Below are 25,856 nucleotides of genomic sequence, written 5' to 3'. Positions count from 1 at the left end.
TTCACAAAGGCAGAACTTTCCATAGATACATAAAAATCAGAATCAATTCAATAATCTTCTTCTTGGTTTCTGGAAGGTTTTATTGAACAAAAACAGCCATGTGTTATTTTTTGTAGAAAACTGTTTATACTTGTAATTGATTGCTCTTGATATGGTTTATAGTGGATAATTGGATACATGCATTACTGCTATATCTTCTAATATATACCACTTTATTTTTCATATACTTCTAGAACATCCTCAACATAGCATCCTTCAGATTTGTTGGTTATTTATTTATTTTTAAATAGTGGATATTTATTTAATAAATGCTCAAAACTGGTTAACGAAATGTCCAATTTTTGTATTGCCCGGAGAATCCAGCTAATACAAAAATCGGGCATTTTGTAACTTCTGTTTTATTTGAAGGAAACTGGTCTGGGAAAAATTATTGATATAAGCAATAATTTATAATTTGTTGATAATTTTTAACAATTGTAACCATTTGCCTTGCTTGACTTTTAAAAATAATGTTAAGAAATACAGAAATGCTTTGGTATAAAAGAGTTTGCTGAAACAACTGGATCTTAATTTTATTTTGCAACATTTCCCCCCATCTCTGCATTTTACAGATATAGCAGATCATATGTCTAAAATAAAGAACAAACCATTTAAAATCTTTGCTGTTTGGAAAGACAAAAAAGGACAAAAAACCCAAGATCCAATTATATGTACCTCTTGTAGAGTTAGAGAAACTCTCCTGTTCTTAGGCAGGAAGCGAAGGTTTTTTTGCCTCAATAACTTTTCTAACTGCTTCTTTGGAAAGGCTAAAGCCAGGCAAGGAGGCCAGGAAATTGGGCAGTTTTCAAGCAACAATACAAGCACCTGTTTAATGCTAATTAATGGACTAATTCAAAAAGGGAACCACAGGTGTCTAAATTCTGAAGGTAAAAGGCTATATGACCTAGGTCACCTTTCTTTCAGTAGACCAATCTGGACATTGTACTATTAAGAGTGAAATTCCGAAACCTAATAATTTAGCAATGGAGGATAAAATTGTAGCGGTCCATTTTTTAATTTCTCTTAGAAAAAGTTTGAATCTTAAAGCATCAACCCTTATTTCCATTTCATTTATATCCAGCATGTACTGAAAAGACCATTAATAAACTGAAACAGTTAAATGGGCATACTTTGCTGAAATAAGCATACTTTCGAGGTAATCATTTCTTTTACACAATATATACCTTTTCTTCTTTAAGAAGAAAAGGTATATATTGTGCAATATATTGTGCAAAAAAAAAAAAGATCACAAATTCAGTCCTTTCAATTTCTATTTGATGGAGCTGGTAATTGGAGCAGATAGCACAGGTAGTTCTCAACTTATGACTGGTTGCTTAGCAACTGTTCGATGTGCCTTCCTGGGGATACTTATAACTTGGGGCTGAAGTTCTGATGGCCATTCTCTCCTCCCCCATGGTCGCATGACTGCAGGTGGGCACTGGGCAACCAGCTAACATTTATGGTTGTTTCTAGCATCCTAAGCATTCTAGTGACACAAATGCATTTTATGACAGTTTTGTGAAAAACAAACCAACCAACCATGGCATTTACTTTTTTGTTTTCAGCAAAACTTGCCCAGGGTGAACCATTGGTTTGCTTAATGTCTGTGGTGTTTGCTTAACAATCACTGCAGTGAAGGTTGTAAAATCAGTTCACTCATGTGGGTGACTCATTTTATGATCATCATGACTTACAACCATGATGGGCAACCCTTCCAAGTAGAGGACTACCTGTACTGGGAGAATTGAGCTATTTGTCTGGCTCTACATTAAGCTGTTGTGTATGCTTTGGTTAGCAAGACAAAGCAAAATTTATCCCTCTTCTTGCTTAATTCCTTCTTTCTGCTGAGCTCCTGAGGATTTACTGATTGCTTCCACATCTTTTTATCTTCCACTTCTTTTTATGCCTTCGAGACAGTGTTGACTCTTGCCAAATACCTACACAAGTCCCACAGTTTTCTTGGCAAGATTTCAGAAGTGGTTTGCCATAGTCTCTTTCCTAGAGCTGAGAGAGAGGGACTCGCCCAAGGTTACTTAACTGGCCTTCTTTGTGCCTAAAGCAGGACTAGAAGCCCTAGTTGGTTTCTATGACTTAACCTCTAGACCAGTGATGGCTAACCTTTTCTGGACCAAGTGCCCAAAGCGTGTGTGCAAATGCACGCGTGCATAACCGAACCCCCAAAATACAATGTGTGTGCGGCACCCATGCATGCGCCCCAACCCCTGTGCATGTGTGCATGTCACCCTGCATACGCATGCGCCCCCCTGCACGCCCTCCATATATGTGTGGCAGAGACCCAAAGACCAGCTGACTGGTGGGAGGTGCGCGCGCATGCGCAGTGGAGCTGAACTGAACTGACAGCTCACGTACCCACAGAGAGAGCACTGCATGCCACCTCTGGCACACGTGCCATAGATTTGCCATCACGGCTCTGGACCAAACTCACCGTCTCCACGTGCATTAAGATTCCCAAATTCATGAGACTGATGGACTCATTTAGATGGAATAGTTGTCATGGGGTCTGACCAGCCATAAAGCCATCTGACTCAATATATGTTGTGAGGAAGAAAGAGAGACAGATTGAACAGGATGTTAATTACGGAACATACCCACAACAACTTCAATCCTGTATGCAAGAAATGCTTCACGCTGTTTCCTCTGTCTGCATGCTACTAATAGGGACAGCACCAACTTGGATTGCTGAATGGACACAGAAAGGTGATTGGGAGAACCAAGACTTAATACAGAATAGACTCGGGCACCAGGTCCTTCTTTTATTCCCTTTTGACTACATGATAGTATCTAAAGCAAGAAACTTTGGTGGTATCTAAAGCTGGAGGCCACTGCCTAGCATGATATTTCTGGATGGATCATCATCATCTGTTATAACTAATGATGCAACCCTCTTTCAGGAGCCATTGTGGTTACGATCACTACTAATCCTGATCTTGGCTGTAACCATGTCTGGTAATCAAGTTCAACAAGGGGATCCTAATAGAGAAACTTCTTGTCCCCAAGCCATCCATTAAAAATACATATATCAAAAAAAAAAAGGGCAGAAGAATGTAGATCAGGAGCTCTGCTTAGAACTCCCCAGGAGCTGCATGTGTCTCGTGATCTGTCGTTTGCCCAGCCTTGGAGGGAGCTGGCACTTGTTGCTGTTCCATAAATATGTGTTAGCAATAACTAAAGTAGGCATGGAATGTGCAGCTGGGTTTCTATTACAAGTGTTCTTGGCAGTGACTTGGCTGGAAAGTCACAGAATTACAGGAAGTGCACTGACACATTTCTGCATGCAACCGGGCTTCTAGGTTAATAATCATGACAGACGGCGAGCAACGAAAAGCAACCTGAGATTCTCAAAAAAAAAAAAAAGTTGCTTCATTTTTTTAATAATTGTTTTTTTATTGTTGTCATTGTTTTCTCCAGGCGACTGAATAACAATGAACTGACAGCCATTCCATCCCTGGGAGCAGCTTCTGCCCACATAACTTCCTTGTTCCTGTAAGTCTCAGCATTAGCATTCCTACGAGTATATTTTTAATTTGAAGAATCTGCGCAAGGTATACTTTGTGTTTCTTATTTTAGCTTTAATACATTGAATGGTATCTGGCCAGCTGGAGCTTACTAAATGTTGAAGTTCCAGTTAAAGGCCTCTGCTGTTCTCACCTGTAAAGTGAAGTCTTCCACTATCTTTTATCTAAAAGTGCCTTTTACCTAGAATATATTTGTAAAATCTAACCTGAAAGAGAGAAACAGTGGTAACCAGTGATACCTGAAAGAGAGAGAGAATGAAGATGATGAGTTATAGGTCTCAGTACTCAATAGAGGTTATAGGTTTGCAGAACTCAGTTGAAAATAATTTTTCCCCCTAATCATTTATATCAGAGTTGTCCAACCTTTCTGGGTTGGCGGCCCGGAGGGAAAGGGAGGGGCAGGTGATGCTAGTGCTTGTGGTGACATTAGCGCCTGTGTGACCTAGCGGTGATGCTAACGTCCCTGTGACATGATGCTGGCTCGAGTTGGGGTATGAGCACGGACACACAGCTGTGGTGGGATTCAAATTTTTTTCTACCGGTTCTGTGGGCATGGCTTGGTGGGTGTGGTATGGCTTGGTGGGCATGGTAGGGGAAGGATACCGTAAAATCTCCATTCCCCCTCCAATCCAGGGGAAGGTTACTGCAAAATCCCCATTTCCTCCCGATCAATTGGGACTTGGGAGACAGAGAATTGATGGGAGTGGGGCCAGTCAGAAATTTTACTACCGGTTCTCCGAACTACTCAAAATTTCCACTACCAATTCTCCAGAACTGGTCAGAACCTGCTGAAACCCCCTCTGACACACAGGCCCGCACTGGCCAGCCATTCACATGGCCTGGTGTTCAATAGGCCACAATCTGGTAGTGGGCCGCATCCCACAGATTGGGGACTCTTGATTTATATAATTCCCCATCTTCAGATGTGCAAGATTCTGTTAAAATGTCATTAAAGGTACAGTCCACGCATTCCTGAACAATATGTTTCTGGATTGGCTTGATCTTTTACTCCAACAACCCTGAAAGTTATATTTAAATAAAAATTTCCTGCTAAGTATCAAATTAAGGGTGACAAAGAATACAGGTAGACCTTGATTTAGGATCATTCATTTAGCAACCATTTGAAGTTATAGCAGTACTGAGAAAAGGGACTTATGATTGGTTCTCATACTTAGAACTGTCACAACATCTCCACAGTCACATGATCAAATTTCAGCCAGCCTGCATTTATGATGGTTGCAGTGTCCTGGGGTCATGTGATCATCACCTGAGACCTTCCTAGCTGGCTTCTGACAAGCAAAGTCAACTGGGGAAGCTGAGTTTGTTTAATGACCACATGATTCCCTGAGCAATTGCAGGGATTCGCTTAACAGCTACGGCAAAAAAGGTCATAAAATTGGGTGCAATTCACTTAACTGTCTTGCTTAGTAATGGAAATTCTGGTCCCAATTGTGGTCATAAGTCAAGGACTGTCTGCATATAAAATGAATAATTTTTAAAAGAGAGAGACTGTTAATGAAAATGTCGCATTAAGGCTGGTTTTCAGTGTCATCGCTTTTGTTCTAGCTCAAAGCTGAGCCACCAGAGATTATAAAGTGACAGATAGTCTGCATTGACATTTGGCCCCGCAGACTTTGCTTAGTCTATGTCAGAAGCCAGCTAGAAAGGTCTCATTCTGGTGGTCTTCAAGGATACTCCAGCCACGGCCATCAGTGGAAACATTGTTTCTTACCATAAGCCAAAAATAGGTTTAAAACCAATGTCCAGAAATATCCCTCCACTCTTGGATTTTCTACATTATTTATTTAATTCCCTCCCCTCACAGCTCAATTCATGTGGACTATGTATGAGACCAAAACAGATTAACTGCTTTCTTGCATTTCCATTGAGATTGCTCTAAAATATGGAAAGGACCAGAGCTTCCTCTTTCAGGTTAACACTGACAGCTTTGTCAGTCCATCCCAGAGGCTGGATTCATATAATTTACCTACCGGTTCGCCCAGCACCGAAAATGTGAGCGTGCATGTATGCGCTCTCACTTTGCTCTTGTGCGCCACCTCCGCACATGCGCTCAGCCTTCCATGCATATGCTTTGCTTGTGCGCTTGCCTTCTGCACATGCGCCTGGCCTCAAAAACATGCCTATATAGGACAGCATAGAGCCGGGGCGGGTGGGCAAGCCCACCCACGATTTCCGCTACCGGTTCACGTGAACCGGTTCGAACCGGCTGAAGGCCCCTTCTGGTCCATCCTCCCTCTAAGGTCCTTTTTCAAAGAAGACGAAGTCAAATCTAGGTACCAGATTTGCCGTGCTTGCCTATTCTATTATCAAAGAGAGTTTCTTGATCCCGTTTTCTCTTCTGTTATAGTTGGGTCAAAGTTAAAGTATTCCTTCATTTATCTTTCATTCAGATTTGTCTTGTTCCTATTAAGAGGCTATAAGTATAGAAATTTATATGTGCATGTTGTGGTTTGATGAGTTTGAATCTTATCCATAAAGAGCTCATTTTTCAGCCTGGTAGGAAATTAAAAGAGGACTCTTTTTTATATCCCCAGATTTTGTAAGTTGATTAGGTTTTTTAAAAAAAATTCTATTTATTTATTTATTTATTCCATTGATATGGCTGCCCATCACAAACATATTTACATCTTGCTTTCTCCTAGTAAAATCAGCCAGTGAGATTTATGGTAGAAACCATAGCTGCCACTACTACGAGCCACCAAGCTCGATTGACAATTTACAAATAACAATATCAAAGTAGCATTTGAAACTATCAAATCTCCATTCCCCCCCTCCCCCCAAAAAAGCGCCTATTGAAAGCAGCCAAATTCCTAATAAGGAAATCAAGATAATGGGTTTTTAAGCCTCTTCTGAAGCCATGCAGCCAGGGAAGATGGCATGCGTTTCAAAGAATAGGAAGTTCCATCCATTTGGTGCACTCACTCAGAATGCCTTAGCCTAGTTGATTCTAACTGACCTACTAGGTTAATAACACTGTAATAAAACCCTTTAAAGGCCACCGGAGCTTGTGGTAACATCTTTACAATTGCGGTATGATCAGCTTGAATCATAATCTGTCCTGGAATTGCAGTTGCTTCCTGCCTGTGTTGTGCTTACATTAGCTGTGTAGACACTTTCTAAATGCAACTGGTTGTTTCTTAGTTGTTGTGGTCATAGATCAGCATCTGGTGATTAGCCCATTTCTACAGTTTTGGTCAATTCTTCCGGCACATGCATATCCTTTACAGTTTACACGTAGCTGTTTGATTCTATTGGGGGACGTTCATGTTGAGGGCCTTTTTCCTAGGCTTGATACAAAGCATTTAAGTAAAAACATAAAATACAAATGATACTTCCCTGCAAAATCTCAGCATAGTTCTAGACGTAGCAGACTCATACTATATTGTTAATTGAGGCAGGGCCTGACATGTATTACAGTTTAACTGTTCACTGGGGAACAGATTTTATTTTTCTTCCTTTTTGCTTTGAAAATATTGCCAAAGAAATTCATCTCCAACACTAGCAAACATTTGGAAAGGATTTTATGGGAACAGAAGAAAACAATTTGTATGTGAGTTAACCAAAGACAGACCTGCAAAGAGATTATAAATACCGACAACCTGGTGGTGATTCTGATGCAGGAAATTCAAAGTGTGGAGACTATATTTTGAAACACAACTCTACAAATTCCAAAGATACAACAGGAGTAGATCTCATTGTAAGTTAGTTAATTATTGCTTGTGATGTAGAACCGTGGCAGATTTTTACACGCCTTCTGAAAAGTTCAGGAGAAGCACAATTCTCTCTATGGCAAACATTGTTCCAATTCTCTTAATTCCTTTTATAAGGACCCCTGAGGATTCTGTATTACTAGCAGGTGAGCCAGGGCAGCTGAAGAAAACCCAGAGACTTGCAAAGCAGGCAATGACACAATCAAGTAAAAAAAATATCGTGTAGCCTCTTCTGAGGACTTCACAAATACAAAAAAGAAAAAAGAAAAAGAGAGAGAGAGAGAGATTAAAATAATAACACTTATCCTGTGTTCCATCCTCATTTCGGAGGCCTTCGAGGACAAATCTGTGTAAAAGAATATTTTTCTGACAAATTTGGCACTTGTAACATTAGCAAAAGAACGAGAGTGTCTGCTAACTGATGAGTTCAATACAGATGTCTTTCCCAATAAAGACACATGTTAACTAACTGCATATGTTAAGCAACTGGTTGGTTTCAAGATGGAAAAGGGAGGCCAGAATTCAAGGAGGAGAATGAGTGTGGAGAACTTGTGGACCTCCAGATATTGCTCAATTGCTGTTCTCATTTTTCTTCAACTCTGTCCACGTTGGAACTGTTGGGATTTCCGGTTAATAAACATCTGCAAGGCCAGACATTCAGTATCATTGGAGTGGAAGGATGTTATTTTATGGTAAATCAGGAAAACCTTTTAAACTTTCCTCATTTGCTTCTTGAATAAGGCAGCAGCATGCTCCAACACTGGAAGTTTTTAAGAAGAGATTGGACAACCATTTGTCTGAAATGGTATAGGGCTTCTTGGCTGAGCAGGAGGGTTGGACTAGAAGACCTCCAAGGTCCCTTCCAGTTCTTATTCTCTTATTATAAGTGACTATCATGATTAAGGAGAATGTCCGCTTTCTGCAGCAAGTTAGGAGAGATAGGCAAACTTGGTGAAGTTGTCTGCACTTTCTTTATTCTGTTACAGAATCGTTTTATTACCGGTATATTGCTTATTTTTCTGCATTACTGATTCTTAAAACAATTGTTCCATGACTAATTAAGGGAAATCATGAGGTTTGTTATATTGCCTTGTTATGGTAAAACATATCTTTCCTTTCTTGATTAGACTTTAGTTTTCAGACCAAAGAATAATTGCAGGATTTTATTACATGTCTAGGTAAGTGAATGGCTGGCTCCTTGAACCATTCCCATTTAGGAGGAAAATGGAGATGAGTAGGTGCTTTGTTTATCAAATCACAATTGGGTTTTGTTTATTTGAAGTCTGCAGGAATCGCATAACAGAGAACAATAAAAAAATATCTAAAAAAACTCTTATTCAGTTTTCTTGTATCATTTCTCTGTTCTTTGGGCTAATTGCTACCCTATTTAAGATAGAAATGTTTGCTGTATATACATGTGCTTATACTTTCAAACACTGACACAGGATTTACTTTATAATAAATCAATGTTACAAATATCACCTGTGAATTCTTAGCATTCATACAGTCTCCCATTCATTTCTTGATGATCTTTATTAAGGCTGCCATGGGCCCTAATGTTAATGCTGTTACTGGTAATAATGGTCCCTTCTACAGTAGTTGTTCCATATATGACTATTTGGAACTCCAAACACCCCATAGCATGCTAATTGAAATTTGTTGTTCAGCCCTTTTAGCTTAGCTGTGGTGGTGTAGTGGTTAGAATGCAGTATAGCAGGCTCATTTTGCCAACTGCTAGCAGTTCAATTCTCGCCAACTCAAGATTGATTCAGCCTTACATTCTCTGAGGTTGGTAAAATGAGGACCCAGATTGTTGGGAGGCAATATGCTGACTGTAAATCGCTTAGAGAGGGCTGCAAAGCACTAGGAAGCGGTATATAAGCCAAAGTGCTATTGTTATTGCTATTAATAGTTGTGTTAAGACAAAAAAATTGAAGAGGAAGAAGTTATAAGAGGAGTTTAAAAATTTAATTTCTTTCTCCTTTTACCAACAGAGTGGAAAATAGGATTGGATAATTAATAAAGGACTCAAGAGCATGCTGTTATCTAAACGTCAGGGTAAAATCAATAGAGTTACTTATCTGCTAAACAGTGCATAACTCTTCCTTGGAAAACACTGGTGATTTTTACAAATTCATTAGCTTAGAGATGAATTCACATTAAATTACAATTAAACAGATTATAATTAAACAGATTATTATAATCTAATAATGAGCAATGCATTGCAAATTATATATTCTACTACTGCTGTTTCAGAATACATGGAAATTAATTTGTCTTCTATGTTGAGATTTTTGGATTACCTACAGAAAAATGGAAGGCATTTTAATAGACCATGAGGCAAAAAATTTGGAGTGCATTACGGGTTGATAATCATAGGAGGAGCTGAGTTTAGGATGCTGAACACTTAAAAAATGAGCACTTTCTTTTACTGAAAATAACAGTTTCCCAAATGTGGTTCTTCAGATGATATTGAACTGCAGCTCTCACAGTTGTTGATTATGGGTCTGCTAGTAACTGTCAGTAGGAATAAAACTTGGAGAACCAAAACTGAGAAGTATTAATTTAGATGGATCTTTGGAATGGGTGGGTGGGGTAGAGCAGAGGAAAAAAGAAAGAATGAATTCAATTTGTAGATGTAATGGTCCACTTTACAGGGTGCATGGATGCATACGTGTGGTGCCTTTGAATAGTAACACAATAAGTTTAATATCCCAAATATATATTTTATAAATCTAAGCATGGTTGAGATAAGTAAACCGAAGGAAGCCCATGGTTTAAACCAGAGGTCTCCAACCTTGGCAACTTTAAGACTTGTGGACTTCAACTCCCAGAGTTCCTCAGCCAGCCAAAACTGGCTGAGGAATTCTGGGAGCTGAAGTCCACAAGTTTTAAAGTTGCCAAGGTTGGAGACCCCTGGTTTAAACTGTAGTTCAGATGAAGTTCAGATCTCAGTACAAGATTGCTTAATGTTTTGTTCCCATGAAAATTTTAAATGGCTGTCACCACTTTTAGGTTGGAATATATACCATATTTTTTGCTCCATAAGAAGCACTTTTGCCCCCCCCCCCAAGTGTGTGGAAACAGTGCCCGTCCTTTGGTCAATAGCAGCCAGGCTGCAGCGGCAGGGTCGTTTTACAGTGCTGAACACCGCCTCTTTTGTCTTTGTCATTGCCTGCTTCTTCTGTTTCTTTTCGGCAGTGCAGGAGTCAATAGACAGAGCTGGCACATGAGAGGACACCTATCTGTGGTCCTCTCAGGCGCCACCTGATACTTTTGTTCTTATTTTCTTCCTTTAAACCTAGGTGTGTCTTATGAACCAAAAATACAGTACTTCATAGCAGTCCTCGTTGCCCAACTCTCTTCCAGTTGTTGGGACTGTTTCCTCCAGGAATTAGTAGCAAATTTTCCTAAAATATCTAAAGAACTTTGTGTTGCAAAAGGCTATTTTTCTTCCAAACCAAGGGCTATGCAGGTAAAAGTGTTCTTGACTGTTATAGCCCTCACATCCTGGACATAAAATGTTTCAACTCCTGCCCTCAAAACGGAGCACTTCACACCAGAACAACTAGACACAAGAACAGTTTTTTCCCAAACGCTATCACTCTGCTAAACAAATAATTCCCTCAACACTGTCAAACTATTTACTAAGTCTGCAGTATTATTAATCTTCTCATTGTTCCATCTCCCATCTCCTTCCACTTATGACTGTATGACTGTAACTTTGTTGCTTGTATCCTTATGAGGTATTGATATTGATTGTTTCCTGATTGCTTATTTGTACCCTATGACTATCATTAGGTGTTATAAATGTTGTACCTTGATGAAGGTATCTTTTCTCTTATGTACACTGAGAGCATATGCACCAAGACAAATTCCTTGTGTGTCCAATCACACTTGACCAATAAAAAATTCTATTCTATTCTATTCTATTTGATCTAGCACATTCTTACCATGTGTTTTTAAATGATAAAATCTGTACAATCTCTAGGCTGGAAGGTGTTAACAGTTGAAATTTTCTTCTGTTAATGTATGGCTGAGATATTTAATTCTTTATATAGCCCTTAATTTGAAGAGATGCACCACCTAGAGTTATCTATGTTAGGTGACAGTCTAAGTAACTGGCTTTTGCAATATTGTTTCAATTTCTTAGTCTGGGAAGTGCTTTTAGTATTTTCAGAAATGTTTTTAAAAACCATCTTCTATATAATTTTCTTTAAGTTGAGAATCTGGTAGTAGTTAACATGAACAGGTGCCTATGTATTGTATTCTAGAGGCCATAGAGTGCAAACAAAGAATATATTTATGGAGATTCTCAGTCATCCAGGTCATGGTTGTCCCAAAGATGATTTTTCAAGAGGCAAGTGGACTTTGTTTTTCCTTGAAGGCATTTCGCTTCTCATCCAAGAAGCTTCTTCAGTTCTGGAGAACTGAACAGGCTTCTTGGATGAGAAGTGAAACATCTTCAAGGAAAAACAAAGTCCACTTGCCTTTTGGAAAAAAACAAATTTGGGAGAAGCAAGGAATATATATGCTGGTTTCCCATTATTTCCTGTTCCTGGAGCCACTCAAACATTTTCTAGCTTTGTTCCGTCAGAACTCAGAACGTGCTGAGTTTTGTTCACTGGAATGCATCTGTTTCATAACATTCCAAGTGGGACAGTTTTATGTTTGAAACAAAAACAGTTTTCATTTCCTACAGAATACAGTTTAAGCCCAACAACAATTGGCCAGTTTGCAATCACGGGATTTCAAAACCTGTAGCAAAAGGACAGATTCTGTAAATGGGTTTTCAATTAGAAAAATGATTGTTAAATTGCATTTAGTGGGTAGAGAAAATGGAAATAGCAGCCTGATGTGTAGTCCAATTAAAAATTACCGATTTCATGTTTCCTGCTGACACAAGGAGATTTGGTCTGGGAGGTACATTTCTTACTAGAGAGAACAGTAGGACAGCCTTTCCTGGTTGATTCATTTTCACTTCTTAAGAATAAAAAAACAACATTTCTTTTTCAGAGGGGGAATCTTGGAAACACAATGTTGAGACTGGCAGTGTAGGGCTGAGGAAATATAGGGCTCATTTTAACTGGTTTTAAGGTAACCTCACTCCATTCAGATATTCCAAGAAATGCTGGGGAAACATAATTCCTTCAAAAGAGTAATTCTGCTATCAAATGAGTCAGCTTCACCCAAATGGGTTTATTTTGTTGCTTTGATTTATATTGTATGATTTTGTGTTTATAAGAAAAAAAATAGCAGAGATGAAATTGCTAATACAACTTCTTAGATTTGTTTTATAAATGAAGGCCTTGCTGCCTTTTTTGAAATAGAAAGAATGGGATATCTGTGGTCAACCACTTCAGATTTTTAAGGGGCAATGGTATACAAAATAGCAATAACACTTAGACCTATATACCACTTTACAGTGCTTTACCACCCTCTCTAAACAGTTTACAGATTCAGCATTTTGCCCCCAACGATCTGGGTAAAATCTCATTTTACCAACTTTGGAAGGATGGAAATGAACCTTGAGCCGGTCAGGATCGAATTCCCAGGCTGTGGGCAAAGTTAGTCTGCAATACTGCATCCTAACCACTGAGCCACCATGGCTCCTGGTAATAAAGTAATATTAAATAAAAGCAATATTAAATCTGACACCAGAAGGAAGGCATTCCTTGGTTTAAGAACAATCTTAGAAAAGACATTCGTGCAGATGTGACAAGTCTGTGAACACGAGGGCATCTGTAAGAGATCTTTTGGTGATCTTCATGCCTAGATAGATTTGGTTAGCTAATTTATACAGCTGCCTATCTCAACAAATGACTCTATATGGCAAACAATATTTAAAATTGAAAACAATTATAATCAAAATTACAACCGTTAAAATACGTAGCTGAGAGAATATAGGAGTCACCAACACAACTGGGACATTAGACCCCAGGCCCAGGCACAACGTCGGGTCTTTAAAGCTTTATGAAAGGCCAACAGGGTTGGGGTCAACCTGATTTCCAGAGGGAGAATGTTTTAGAGGAGGGTTCTCCAACTTTGACAACTTTAAGACTTGTGGACTTCCTCAACTTGTGGAGTTCCTCAGCCAGCAAAGCTGGGAGTTGAAGTCCACAAGTCTTAAAGTTGCCAAGGTTGGATAACCCTGTTTTAGAGGTAGCCACTATGGCAGAGAAGGCTCATCTTTTGAAGCTCACCAGCTGACATTCCTTAAGTGATGGGACTGGAACATGTCCATCTTGTTGGACCAGTTCGGACAGATAGAAACAACTTGGGAGAGACAGTCCTTTAAGGTTGATAGCCAAATAATACCTCAGGTAGTCAAGCCTTTAGCCATTTAAAACTAATATCTTGAACTATGTCCAGAAAACGCCCAATACAATTTTTTTTTTACAGTTATAAGATGCTTGCATGATCCTATGCCATTTGGTAGTCTAACTGCAGCTTATTCAATTATTTGAAGTTTCGGGATATTCTCTAAGAACCACCCCTCAAAGAATGCATTGAGGTAACTAAACTATTATGCATCTAAGGCAGAGCTGTCAAACTCCTGGCCCGCAGGATGGATGTATCACCTGCGGGCCACACCCACGCCCGGTTTAGCGAAGGAGGGAAAAGTCCCGATACGTCACGCAATGCTACTATGACGACGTGAGTGTGACACCCCTGATCTAATGTGTATGCAATCAATCTGACTCGTTTAAGGATGATTGTGACTGAAAACAAGGTGGAAACATTTCTGGCTATTGCTGTCATCAGGAGATTGAGGGATACCTGGAGACCTAGGAGCGTTTCCAAACCATCAACCTGCTTTTTTAATCCTTACTACAGTGGTGAAATTCAATTTTTTTAACTGCTGGTTCTGTGGGCATGGCTTGGAGGGCGTGGCAGGGAAAGGATACTGCAAAATCCCCATTCCCACCCCACGCCAGGGGAAGGATACTGCAAAATCCCCATTCTCACCCCACTCCAGGGAAAGGATATTGCAAAATCTCCATTCGCACCCCACTCTGGGGCCAGCCAGAGGTGGTGTTTGCCGGTTCTCTGAACTACTCAAAATATCCACTACTGGTTCTCCAGAACTTGTCAAAACCTGCTGGATTTCACCCACCCCACCTTACTAGAAAAAAGTAATGCATTAATGTAGCTCTTATTAGAAAAAGTTGAACTCCAGATTCAGAATCTGATTTCCTGCAGGTCAGCAATCCCACCATATTGATTTAGTTCCACCTTGTTCACCCTCTTAAAGTTCACCATCAAAGGGAGTGACTGATTCCTTGGATAGATGACACAGAACTATATATCGGCATCAACAAGAATACTGACCTAACTAGCAAATAGTAGTCCCTTGGCAATACTATCTAGATTTGGCCAGAACTGTAGGGTCCCAAAGGCCCAGTTTTGCAGATGGTCCTGAAGGAAACACCTAATCAGTGATTTCAAAAGTTTTTTTTAAATTTGAATTTATATCCCGCCCTTCTCCGAAGACTCAGGGCGGCTTACAATGTGTTAAGCAATAGTCTTCATCCATTTGTATATTGTATATTTGTATAAGTTGTAAAAAAATCAAAACAAAACTAGACAGACTCTTCAACTTTGGGTTTTTAATGTTTTTAATTGATCATCTTGACCGGCTACCATTGTAGCGACAAGTGGAGTTCAGTGCGTTGCAGCTTTCAATGGTGCTTCAAGTTGGTATCTGCTGCTCCTATAGAAGCATGGTTTGGGCACCTGGGACACAGTTGAAGAAACGCAAAGGGAGAAGAAAACGCTGGTTCTCACAGATTGGCAAGCAGCCAGTCCAGCAGTCCACACGGAGGTGTATTTCCCAATGCTGGGTGTGTATGTTGTTGCACAAAGTATCTCTTCACTTCTTGGAGAATGTCACCTACTGTGTATGCTTTGTTGCCTGCTCTCTCAGCTAGCTCTGGTAGCTTTGATAGTTCATTGTCCTTTTCATTTATGAATGTCAGGCTGGGGACATTGAGATGGGAAGCCGCCATCCACTGAAGAATAGCTTGGAGCTCTCTATTTATCATGCTATCGTCAGCGTGCTGGTTGTCCACTATTACTTCTGAATTTGTTAATTGTTCTCCATTAGCTGGTAAAGCTGATATTTGCCCTTCACAGTAGGAGTCACCAGAACCATTTTTTTGGACTGTTAAGTCATCAGTCGCTGCATCAGAACTATTCTCTTTATCTGGATTTAAGGATAGCTTTATTATTGATACTGATAACTGATCCATGGGTTGGCCCTCTGTTTCATTCGTATTGTCACAGGTAGCTGGAAGACCTTCTTTCTGTTCTGATTCAACCTTGCCAGATTGAGATGAATTATCAGAAACAGGAATGGGATCTGGATCTTTGGCGCTATGAGGCATTTTGCCCAGCAATTTCACGTCACAATGTTAACGAGTACCTTAATGAAAATCCTGTTCGATTGAGCAGCTTGGATGACTTAGCCGGACTTGATTTTGTCTGGTCTCTCAGGTGTTCATGCTCTTAATACTGGCTTGATAGCAACTTCCCTTTTAAGAGCGCAAGTTTATGTGTCAGTAGTGACATCATAAAGAATAGTTATGATTTCCTAACCAATCATATGTTGGCAATGCTGTATTTAAATATTAAGCCTGCCTAATTCCAGCAGCTTCAAGAAAGATGGATTATTGCATTAAAAAAAAAGTTTTCAAGTCAAGATTGACTTCTTGTGCGTTAAATAAACACATTCATGGAATCTTGGCATAATAAGAAATGTTGGCTGTTGCTTTCTTCATGGACTTTTTTTTTCAATTTCCTAGTCTAACTTAGAATCATGAACTTAGAGATAACCCCTTTAATGCTCACCAAGATAAGTCTTGCTCACTGTATGCTGAATTGTATAAGCTGGCCAGAATAATTTTGGAGTGGGCAGCTTCTGAATCAAGTAGCTAAAATTATTGAATTCATAAAACAGAATGAATGAAATGAATAAAATTCTAGAAATGTCACTTTTTCTACATTTCTCTCAATTACTATTCAGCTAGATGTCTGGAAGTAGTTGCCCCCTCCCTTTTTTTTTAAGGAAAGCACAAAAAACGTCCTTTGTTTAAAGTACCATACAATTATAATGCCAAAATATCAGTTTAAATCACAGGAAATTAGAGCAAAGTAACTGCAGAAATATCAGCCTAACAGTCAACACAATTGCTGAAAAAAATATAATAATAATTATTATTACCCAGATCTTTGTTTAAATATTTAAAATCAGTGTATGATATAAATGTAAAAGCAACTCATAAATATTAAGACATGATAGAAACATTGCATCGTCAACATCAACACATTTTGTAATCTTGTATAAGTACTAGTGATGATAAGTTGAGGCTAAATTGTTGTCACAAAATCCAAAAAGTTATAAGAGTTCCCAGGTCTCCTTCTTAACTGGAATGCAACAGTTGAGGAAATGAGAGGATTGCTTGAGCCTATCTTCATAATATGTAGACAATGTTCATAAGGATCTCTTACCAAAAGCAGTCTTGATACCTATGTCTTGAGCAGCTCAAAAGACCTGATTCTAATTAATGATCTTTCTCTTTGATTTGTAATAACCCCAAGAGCCTAATCTTACTTTATCATTAATTTAGGACTAAGCGTCACAAAGAGAATTCCTCTATAACTTGCTCATAGTCTGGGTGAATTTCAAAGGGAAATAGCTGTTTGAATTACAACAAAGGTGTTCTTTGTCACTTGAGTTATTGAAATGAGAATCCATTTCCATAGTTGCTTCAGATTGCTTTAGGCAAAAAGGTTTCATATCTAAGTAGAGGCTTTGCTTTCCTTAGCCAATATTTAAGTTTTAGATTTTCCCTCCCCCCCCCAAGACAGTGTGCTACAGGTGTTCTGACTTTTTATCCCAATCTTCTCACTGAAAAAAGCTTGCTGTTTGTACCCTCTCGTCTGAGGTGGGGCACAAAATGCACAATTTGGAAAAAAGATTTGGATACAAAGCATTTGGGTTTTTGAAAAAAAAAGTCCAATGTCTATAGATAGATACACAGCAAACGAGATAACTATGCTGGATTTCGTATCACAGATCACTAGTCGAACACTTCCCAAGCGTTTAGGACTGTGTGATGTATCGGTGAATTATGTGAGCAGATCCCAGTAAGGTAGCCTTCTGCAGCTGACCAATGGTGATCTTGTCAGCGCCAATTGGTTTTAAGTGCTTTCCTAGGTCTTTAGGCACAGCTCCCAGTGTGCCGAGTACCACTGGAACTACCTGCACTGGTTTATGCCAGAGTCTCTGCAATTATTATTATTATTATTATTATTATTATTATTATTATTATTATTATTATTATTATTATTATTATTATTATTATTATATTTACACAAAATGACAGTATACACAGCAAAAGAGATAACTGTGCTGGATTTCGTATCACAGATCACTAGTCAAACACTTCCCAAGCGTTTAGGAGTGTGTGATGTATGGGCGAATTATGCGAGCAGAGCCCAGTAAGGTGGCCGTCTGCAGCTGACCAATGGTGATCTTGTCAGTGCCTATTATTATTATTATTATTATTATTATTATTATTATTATTATTATTATTATTATTATTATTATTATTCTGCTTTGTAAATTAGTATGTTCTGTTTCTGAGCTTCTTTAACGCATTTTAGAAATTGATTTTGCACGATTGCTTGCAGGATATTGGATATTGAAAAGAAATAAACTTGTGATGTTCAAAGTTATGTCTTTTCTCAGCTAATGGGACTATTTTCCTTAGAAAGCTGTTCTTGTTATAAGTCTACATGATTGGAGAGGTGTAAAAATAAAGATGGACAGCTCCCTTCCTGTAATATCTCATGGTTTCTCTGACAACGGTCACTGACTGACAAGCGCTTTCAACAGTGTAGAAAGCAGGCCACCTTTTACACTTTTTATCTTGTATGTCCTGAAAGTGTTAACAGAAGTCTAAAGTGATCATGGAAGTATTAACAAAGTGTTAAATACAGGGGTAAATCTCTACCAGCTCCATTCTACATAGGAGGTAGTCTGATGTGTTAATGTTCCTTTGCACTTAGACAACTAGACAAGTTGTGACTGATTGAGACTAAAACATAATCTTTCTAAAGAAGGATTCCCATTCCTTTAAATGATAAACAAAATACTGTTCTCTTTGATTATATCATAGCCAAGATAAGAGAATTTATTTATTTTCCTTTCTATGTCATATTTAAAATCTTGTTTTACTTAACAATTTGTATGACTGACCAACTTGTAAAAAGCTATTCTAGATAGCTATTGTAGGATTAAAAAAACATGATAAGCAGTTAATGAAAAAATGTATAATTATGCAATGTAAAATAGCATAAATAAAGACCAAAACCATAACATGTTCAAAGACTGTAATACATTTTTGGTTTCAATTTCAATTTTTAACCAATTTTTTTGATTTTTTAAAGTTTATTTTCCAATTTTATTTAGGAAAACATTTGTAATTTACTTTCTTCCTGTGATGTAAATTGATTGTGACATTGATTAGCTGAAATCATCCATCCATCCTTGATGCTTAAAGACTAGAATTCATGAGGCTCTTGTCTAGTGCTTCAGCATTACATCAGATTTACTCTCACATCAGAGGCTTATCTGAACCCAATAGGTTTGACTGAGAGGTTCAAGGATATCTGTCTAGCATTATTATAATTTTCTCTATCCTGTTCAGTGTTAACATCACACTCTGGATTGCCTTCTTCCCTTTCTGTTCCAGTCCAGATTTAGAATCTATATAAGTTTTATGTTCATCTTATTATGTAAGAAGAACTTTAGCCCACTGCAGTCTGGAAAAGAAGGGCCAGTATGCCATTAAAGTGAAAAATGCATAAGAACTGTGAAATTCCAGAACAAATGACGTGTTCTGACTTTTAGCTAGTCCTATAATTTATGAGGAAGAACTCAGAACAAACGTATGAAAGTTATCACAGGCTTTTCTTGTGGTCTTAGAAGTGGTACTTTTTATAGGAATCAAGAAAAGACACTTTACAAAAATATTTTGTGTGTGTATGGGTGTGTGCATTTACACCTATGCAGGTACCCAAATACATGTATCATGTATGCTTGAATTCTGAATTATGATAGTAAGGGTGCCTATTTCTTGCTAAATATGGTTGAGGGGGAGCCTTGAAATGAGAGGAGTCACTTTATTCAGCTTTTGTTTTCAGATCAGTACATCCTTCCATCTTTTTACCTGAAATCTAGCTTGTATAAAGGAATGGTAATTGAGCAGTGAAGACACTTGATTAAATTCCTGAAGGTTGCTTATGCAAAGATTGTTTGCCTGTGAGAGTCTGTGTTTCAGAGGACACACCCGTCTCTCTGATTTCAGCACAAAAACCTTACAAACAATCAGGAAGTTTCATACTCCCTTGTGGAGGAAAGAGATGGATTTTAGGCTGCTGCCCTAAGCTCCCTTGTTAAGGAGCCTAATAAAATACAGGTGACTAACGCTTCAGTAAAAATGCCAAAGATTATGCTGTAACTGTTCACAACTGTGTCGCAAGTGTTTACAACTTGAGTGGGAATTGAATGGTTATCCAATCTCTTCTTAAAAACTTCCAGTGTTGGAGCATTTACAACTTCTGGAGGAAATTCTGATGGGAGTGGAATACCAGATTTGAGCAAAATCTCTGGCTACTTCGTGTTTTCACCTTCTTCATCCCAGTGAACCACATTCTTCTGGCTGAAGTTTTATATATTCTGGGTGTTGGCTGGGCTCAGTGGTGTGACATGGCTTTTCCATGGGGTATGTCTCCACAGTTTCTGCCATGTTTCCCCGAAAATAAGAATCAACTGGAAAATAAGCCCTAGCATGAATTTTCAGAATGCTCATAATATAAGCCCTACCCCCAAAATAAGCCCCAGTTAAGATTGTCAACCAGACGGACGCATTTAGTATTTCCCAGAAAATAAGCCCTAATGCGTCTTTTGGAGCAAAAATTAATGTAAGACCCTGTCTTATTTTTGGAGAAACATGGTAGGTACGCCTGGGAAAGGTGTGTGCTTTACAGTTGTCTCAAAAATCTGGAAAGTTGCTTTGAGTACATCTTGAGAGGTGGCCTTGTGGTCTGATGCGGAACAAGGCATCTTCATGTGTCAGACGCAAGAGAGTGGCAGGCAGGGTTGGCAGCTTTTGAATCTGCTTCTCTTAATAGAATTTAGATCTTTACCAGTTTTCAGGAGACTGCCCTTTCAATTCACATCAATTGACAACCATTCTAGCAGCATCCTTCTAGAAAACTTTGATGATGGACATTGGGAGGAATACTCTTGTTGGGTCTTTCCCATCATAATGGAATAGGTGAAAACCTGATCTTTCTTTTGCATTATTCTGAGGATCTTTAGGTGTTTTTTTTATTTGAAACAGGCAGACAGTAATTATCAACTAATTCAATTACATTTTTGGTGTATTTAAATCGGTTCAGATCTATTTGCTGATGTATGAATATAAATAGTCTTGGCACTGAAGCGGGGAGGTAAATGTTACTCTTGTGGGATTTATTTTGTTGTCCTCATGAGAAATTTATATAATGTCAGAGAACAGGTGAACATAGTGAAACAGATTGTCTCCAGGTTGGCAAACAAGTTCAACAAAGCTGTATATTTTCCCCTTATTTATTCAACCTATATGCTGAATATATATTAAGGATTAACTTGGACTGGAAAAAGATGGGCATGGCTTTAAATTTGAGGAGGAAACATCAAAAACTTGCACTATGCTGATGATACTACCTTGGTAAATTCAAAGGATCTGCAAGCCCTAATAATAAAAGTTGAACAGTGCAATGAAAAAATGGAACTAAACTTAAAGAAGGCCAAATTAATGACAACAGGTAAAATAACCAGCCGTAGAATTGGCAATAAAGATATTGAAGTGGTAGGTAACCTCCATCTTTTAGGATCAACCATGAACGAATAATGAAAAAAATATACTACAGGCTTTTGGACAAGGAAAGGTGAACCAAAGATGTATCCACAAAATCTGAGGCAACAACAGTGGTGATGAATGAAGAACCAATGAATGTATCAGCTTTTTGGAGCCTGTCTGGACAAAAAGGATTAATAATATCCCTATCCAAGTTAGAGATAGGGTATCATGCACAAAATCTACCTGTGTGGTTGTTAATAGTTGAAAATGTGTTTTTGAGTAGACTTTTCACCAATTTTCAAATGATTCTCTACCCAGTTCTTGTTTTAATAAGAACTGAATAGAGCTCAAAGACATTCTGTACCAAAAATCTTTTTTTGCATTTCTTTCTTGTATTTTCACATTCCACTTAACAGTAGGCTTCATCTAAAGATGGAGGCAAGTTGAAACTTAATGGCTAAATTATGTATTCATTTTTTCTATGTCTTATCGGATTTTGCTCCATTCCAATCCCCAGTAAAGTTTAGGAAAGCCCTACTAAAGTTGTCACTACTTGAGAACCAACCAATTTGTACCTCAGTCAGTGTAACTTACTTACTTACTTACTTACTTACTTACTTACTTACTTACTTACTTATGGACTTACTTACTTACTTTCTTGGAGACGTGGTGGCTCAGTGGCTAAGATGCTGAGTTTGTCGATCAGAAAGGTCAGCAGTTCAGCGGTTCGACTCCCTAGTGCCGCGTAATAGGGTGAGCTCCCGTTACTTGTCCCAGTTTCTGCCAACCTAGCAGTTTGAAAGCATGTAAAAAATGCAAGTAGAAAAATAGGGACCACCTTTGGTGGGAAGGTAACAGCGTTCTGTGCGCCTTTGGCGTTGAGTCATGCTGGCCACATAACCACGGAGACGTCTTCTGACAGCTCTGACTCTTCGGCTATGAAACAGAGATGAACACCGCCCCCTAGAGTCGGGAATGACTAGCACATATGTGCGAGGGGAACCTTTACCTTTACCTTATAAGTGTATTCTCTTGCTCACCTGGCTGATAGGTGGCAGCACTTGTCTGATTTCATCTGAACTTAGAAGCTAAACTTCTCGTGAGAACTTGCATAGGAAACCAACAGGAAAATCCATGATTGTAGATTGGAAGTTCAAAAAGCTTTGTTAAGGAAAGCAATAGCAGACTTCTTTCATACTGCAACAGTTAGCAAAGTCAGCAGGAATCAATGTCAATTTGAAAAAAGCTACTGCTTAGTTTATTTTGATGTGGCACTTAAAGTGTCACAAGAGGTAGTTGTGGTTCCTACTCCCTGTTTTGACTATTACATTGCCAGATAGAGAGTTTTTAAGCATGCAAAAAACATAGTAAGAAGCATGCAGAATAAGTAAGAAGCAACTTATTCCGGATTTCTGGATTTTTTCCCCTTATATCTGGTGTTGCTACTTGTGATTTTCAAAAGCAGCATTGTTAATAAATTTTATTTTGCACTGTGTGTGTGTAGTGTGTATAGTGTATGCTTATTGTATGTGTGTATGCATATGTATACTGGCTGTGGCTGTCTTCCGTCCATCCATCTACCTTTTCATCAAGCCATCATTTTCTGTCCCCAAATTAGTTTTAAATTTTATATTGCCATTAAGGCAAGATACTACGATTACTTTGGTTAAGCTGAGATTAAGTGGAAGAGTTCAACTGATTTATTTCAGATGTATTTCATCTACTACTGTTGCATTTTAATCTCAAGGCATAGCATTTTAGCTTAGACTATTTTCTTTTCTTTTATTTGTTGGAATCTTTGAAATGGATGGAACATTTAGCTAGAATTTTACTAGGCAGGAATAGTTCTTCTCTTTCAGAACAGTTTCAATCCCCCCCACCCCCTTTGGGGTACCCCCACCCCCAATTATAGGCGTTTATCTCTTCAGAGGTCTTTAAAAATTTCTTTCGGTGAAGCTCTATCTTTTCATGATGATTTGTAACAAGAGTGAAACAGCAATCTTTTGCTAAAACCTGTGGTTGAAAATAAGCGTTTTCAGTGTCAATAGATACCTTATATCTGTTTGGATTTTTAAGATTTGCAAAGAGGTCATTCACTCTCCTGTCGTTAATAAGGTATGTCTAGCAAAAAGAGAAGAGGGGATCCTCAGTGACTGAGCGCTTGGATAGAAAAGAACATCTCATCTTTTCTGCTATTCTGATACAAAGAGGAGAAACATCATTATTGAGGCTGGACTTCTAGTTTTTGGCAAACTAGATGGGCTGTCTGCAATATGGCATTTTAAACTGCTCGGGAATTATGATTTTTACTTCTTTCAAAGGAGTTTCTTAATTTCAGTTTTGTGCTTGGATATTTTTTTTTAGATATATTTTTACAGGAAAAAATAATATATTTTTCCGTTAACCACTTTGCTTCCCGTTCTTTTGCAGATCATAAATCCAAGATAGAAATAATAACCATTTCAAAAAAAAAAGCAATGCAACTGAATCAGAATCATTTATATTGATGCATTTGATTTGTAATGGCCTATTTTTTAAACAAAAATTAGTCATGTCTCTTCTGGGAAGGTCGTTTAGTCAGGGTGGTAAATTAAAGATTAATGATGATTTAACCAGGCTTAAAACAGTCCCATACAAGGAGTGAACAGAGTTAGATGGAGATTTTTTATTTTATTTTATTTTTTTGATCACCAGGGGATTCTGCACTCTGCTCCTTCCATTAGAATAGTGGTTTCTTTTTTTAAAAAAATAATATCGAGGGTTTCAAGCAGCTGTTAAAACATCATATTGGTCAGATGATGGCTGAGAAAATGACTGGGATAAGCACAGATGCCTGCCTAGAGGGCTGGGACGTCAGCTCTGGAAAAACACATGGATTGCCAGCCGGTGAGAAAGATACCTGAGGCTTCCTGTGTATATGTCTTGTGATGGAGGTGAGGTGATGTAAGCCCTGAGTGAGGTAATCAGTCAGCATCTGTGCCCACACATTAAATAAACAGGAGCTTTGTAATAGACCTGAATGAGATTGACCCAGAAATAGTACTTGTTTACTTTTATCAAAGTCAAGAGTGGAAATACTGTAGTGCAAAGGAAACTGGGTGCCAAATCGCTTTTGTGCAATTATCAACAAGCAGGTGGGTACATTTATTAATTATAAGATTTGGGGAGTAGAATTTTCTTAGGGATGCCATTTTGTCCTCTGTGCCTTCCAGAGAAGACAAGCTAAATAATGGTCTGTTGCCTGGATGGATTGTGCTTCTAATCACCATGAACTCGATTAAAGCGACCCTTAATTGAATTTGTGTCAGTTAATAAAAGTGTACCTTATAAGAGCACAGAGTGTAACATTTGTAGAGATCTACTCTGAGGAACATGCTATATAAATAAATAGAAACTGGTTTTGTCTTGTATTCTTGTTATTGTTATTAAAAGGGCCTCTCGTGGCTCAGCAGACTAAGTCTGTCTGTTATTAACACAGCTGCTTGCAATTACTACAGGTTCAAGTCCCACCAGGCCCAAGGTTGACTCAGCTTCCACCCTTTATAAGGAAGGTAAAATGAGGACCCAGATTGTTGGGGGCAATAAAAGTTGACTTTGTATATAATATACAAATGGATGAAGACTATTGCTTAACAGTGGTTAAGGCGCAGTGGTTAGAATGCAGTACTGCAGGCTACTTCTGCTGAGTGCCGGCTGCCAGCAGTTTGACAGTTCGAGTCTCAACGACTCAAGGTTGACTTAGCCTTCCATCCTTCCAAGGTTAGTGAAATTGTTGAAGGCAATTTGCTGACTGTAAACCACTTAGAGAGGGCTGTGAAGCAGTATATAAGTCTATGTGCTATTGCTATTCGTATCTTAACTGGCTAGGAAAAAAATATACAGATAGTCCATGCTTAACAATCACAATTGGGACTATAATATGGTTGTTAGAGAGATATTATATGAACTCAATAGAGTTATGACATCACTTCCACCACTTCTAAGCCAGGGGTGTCAAACTTGCGGCATCGCATTGTCGCAAGTTTGACACCCCTTCCCTAAGCAATTTCCTATGGTCATTAAGCAAGACATAATGTGATTGTGACTTGCGATTTTACTGCCAGCTTCTCTATTGACTCTGCTATTCATAAACTGGCTGTGAAGTGCATAAAGGTGATCATGTGACCACAGGATACTGGAAAGTTATAAAGACTGCAAAACCTCCAAATCTCTAACATCTGACCATGGGATGCTGCAATAATCGTAAATGCAAGAACCAGTGTTCACTTTACTTTTTCAGTGCCATTGTAATTTTGAATGGTTGCTCAACAGGGCAATCTTTAAACGAGGACTACCTGTATAAAATAAAGAAAATTGGCTTTTTTTCATTAATCACCATTAGGATTCAGTAAAACAAAAAAAATAATAGAAATTGGATGTGAAGGGAAAGTGGACAGATGAGAGATTCACTATGACATGTCCTGATAAAGTTAGTATCAGGGCCTCTGGTGGCTCAACGGACTAAGTCTGTCTGTTATTAACACAGCTGCTTGCAATTACTGCTTGCAATTACTGCAAGTTCAAGTCCCACCAGGCCCACCCACGTTGGAAACACACTGGATCTGATTTTTGTCTCTGGACAGTGGTTGAGTGATCTG

At 38.5% G+C, this 25,856-nt stretch overlaps 1 protein-coding gene across 1 annotated transcript in view; it reads left to right on the top strand.

Annotated features, from left to right (window-relative positions):
* Positions 1-25,856, top strand: part of LRIG1 (leucine rich repeats and immunoglobulin like domains 1) — a 157,270-nt gene that overhangs the window by 77,297 nt on the left and 54,117 nt on the right. The window contains exon 3 of the mRNA XM_058167183.1: positions 3,469-3,543. Within this exon, the coding sequence (XP_058023166.1) occupies positions 3,469-3,543 (75 nt within the window). The remainder of the gene's footprint in view (positions 1-3,468; positions 3,544-25,856) is intronic.

The sequence above is a fragment of the Ahaetulla prasina genome, chromosome 2, assembly GCF_028640845.1.
Source record: "Ahaetulla prasina isolate Xishuangbanna chromosome 2, ASM2864084v1, whole genome shotgun sequence".
Lineage (NCBI taxonomy): Eukaryota > Metazoa > Chordata > Lepidosauria > Squamata > Colubridae > Ahaetulla > Ahaetulla prasina.
The sequence above is the reverse complement of the archived record's forward strand: the minus strand, read 5'-3'. Positions and strand labels throughout refer to the sequence as shown.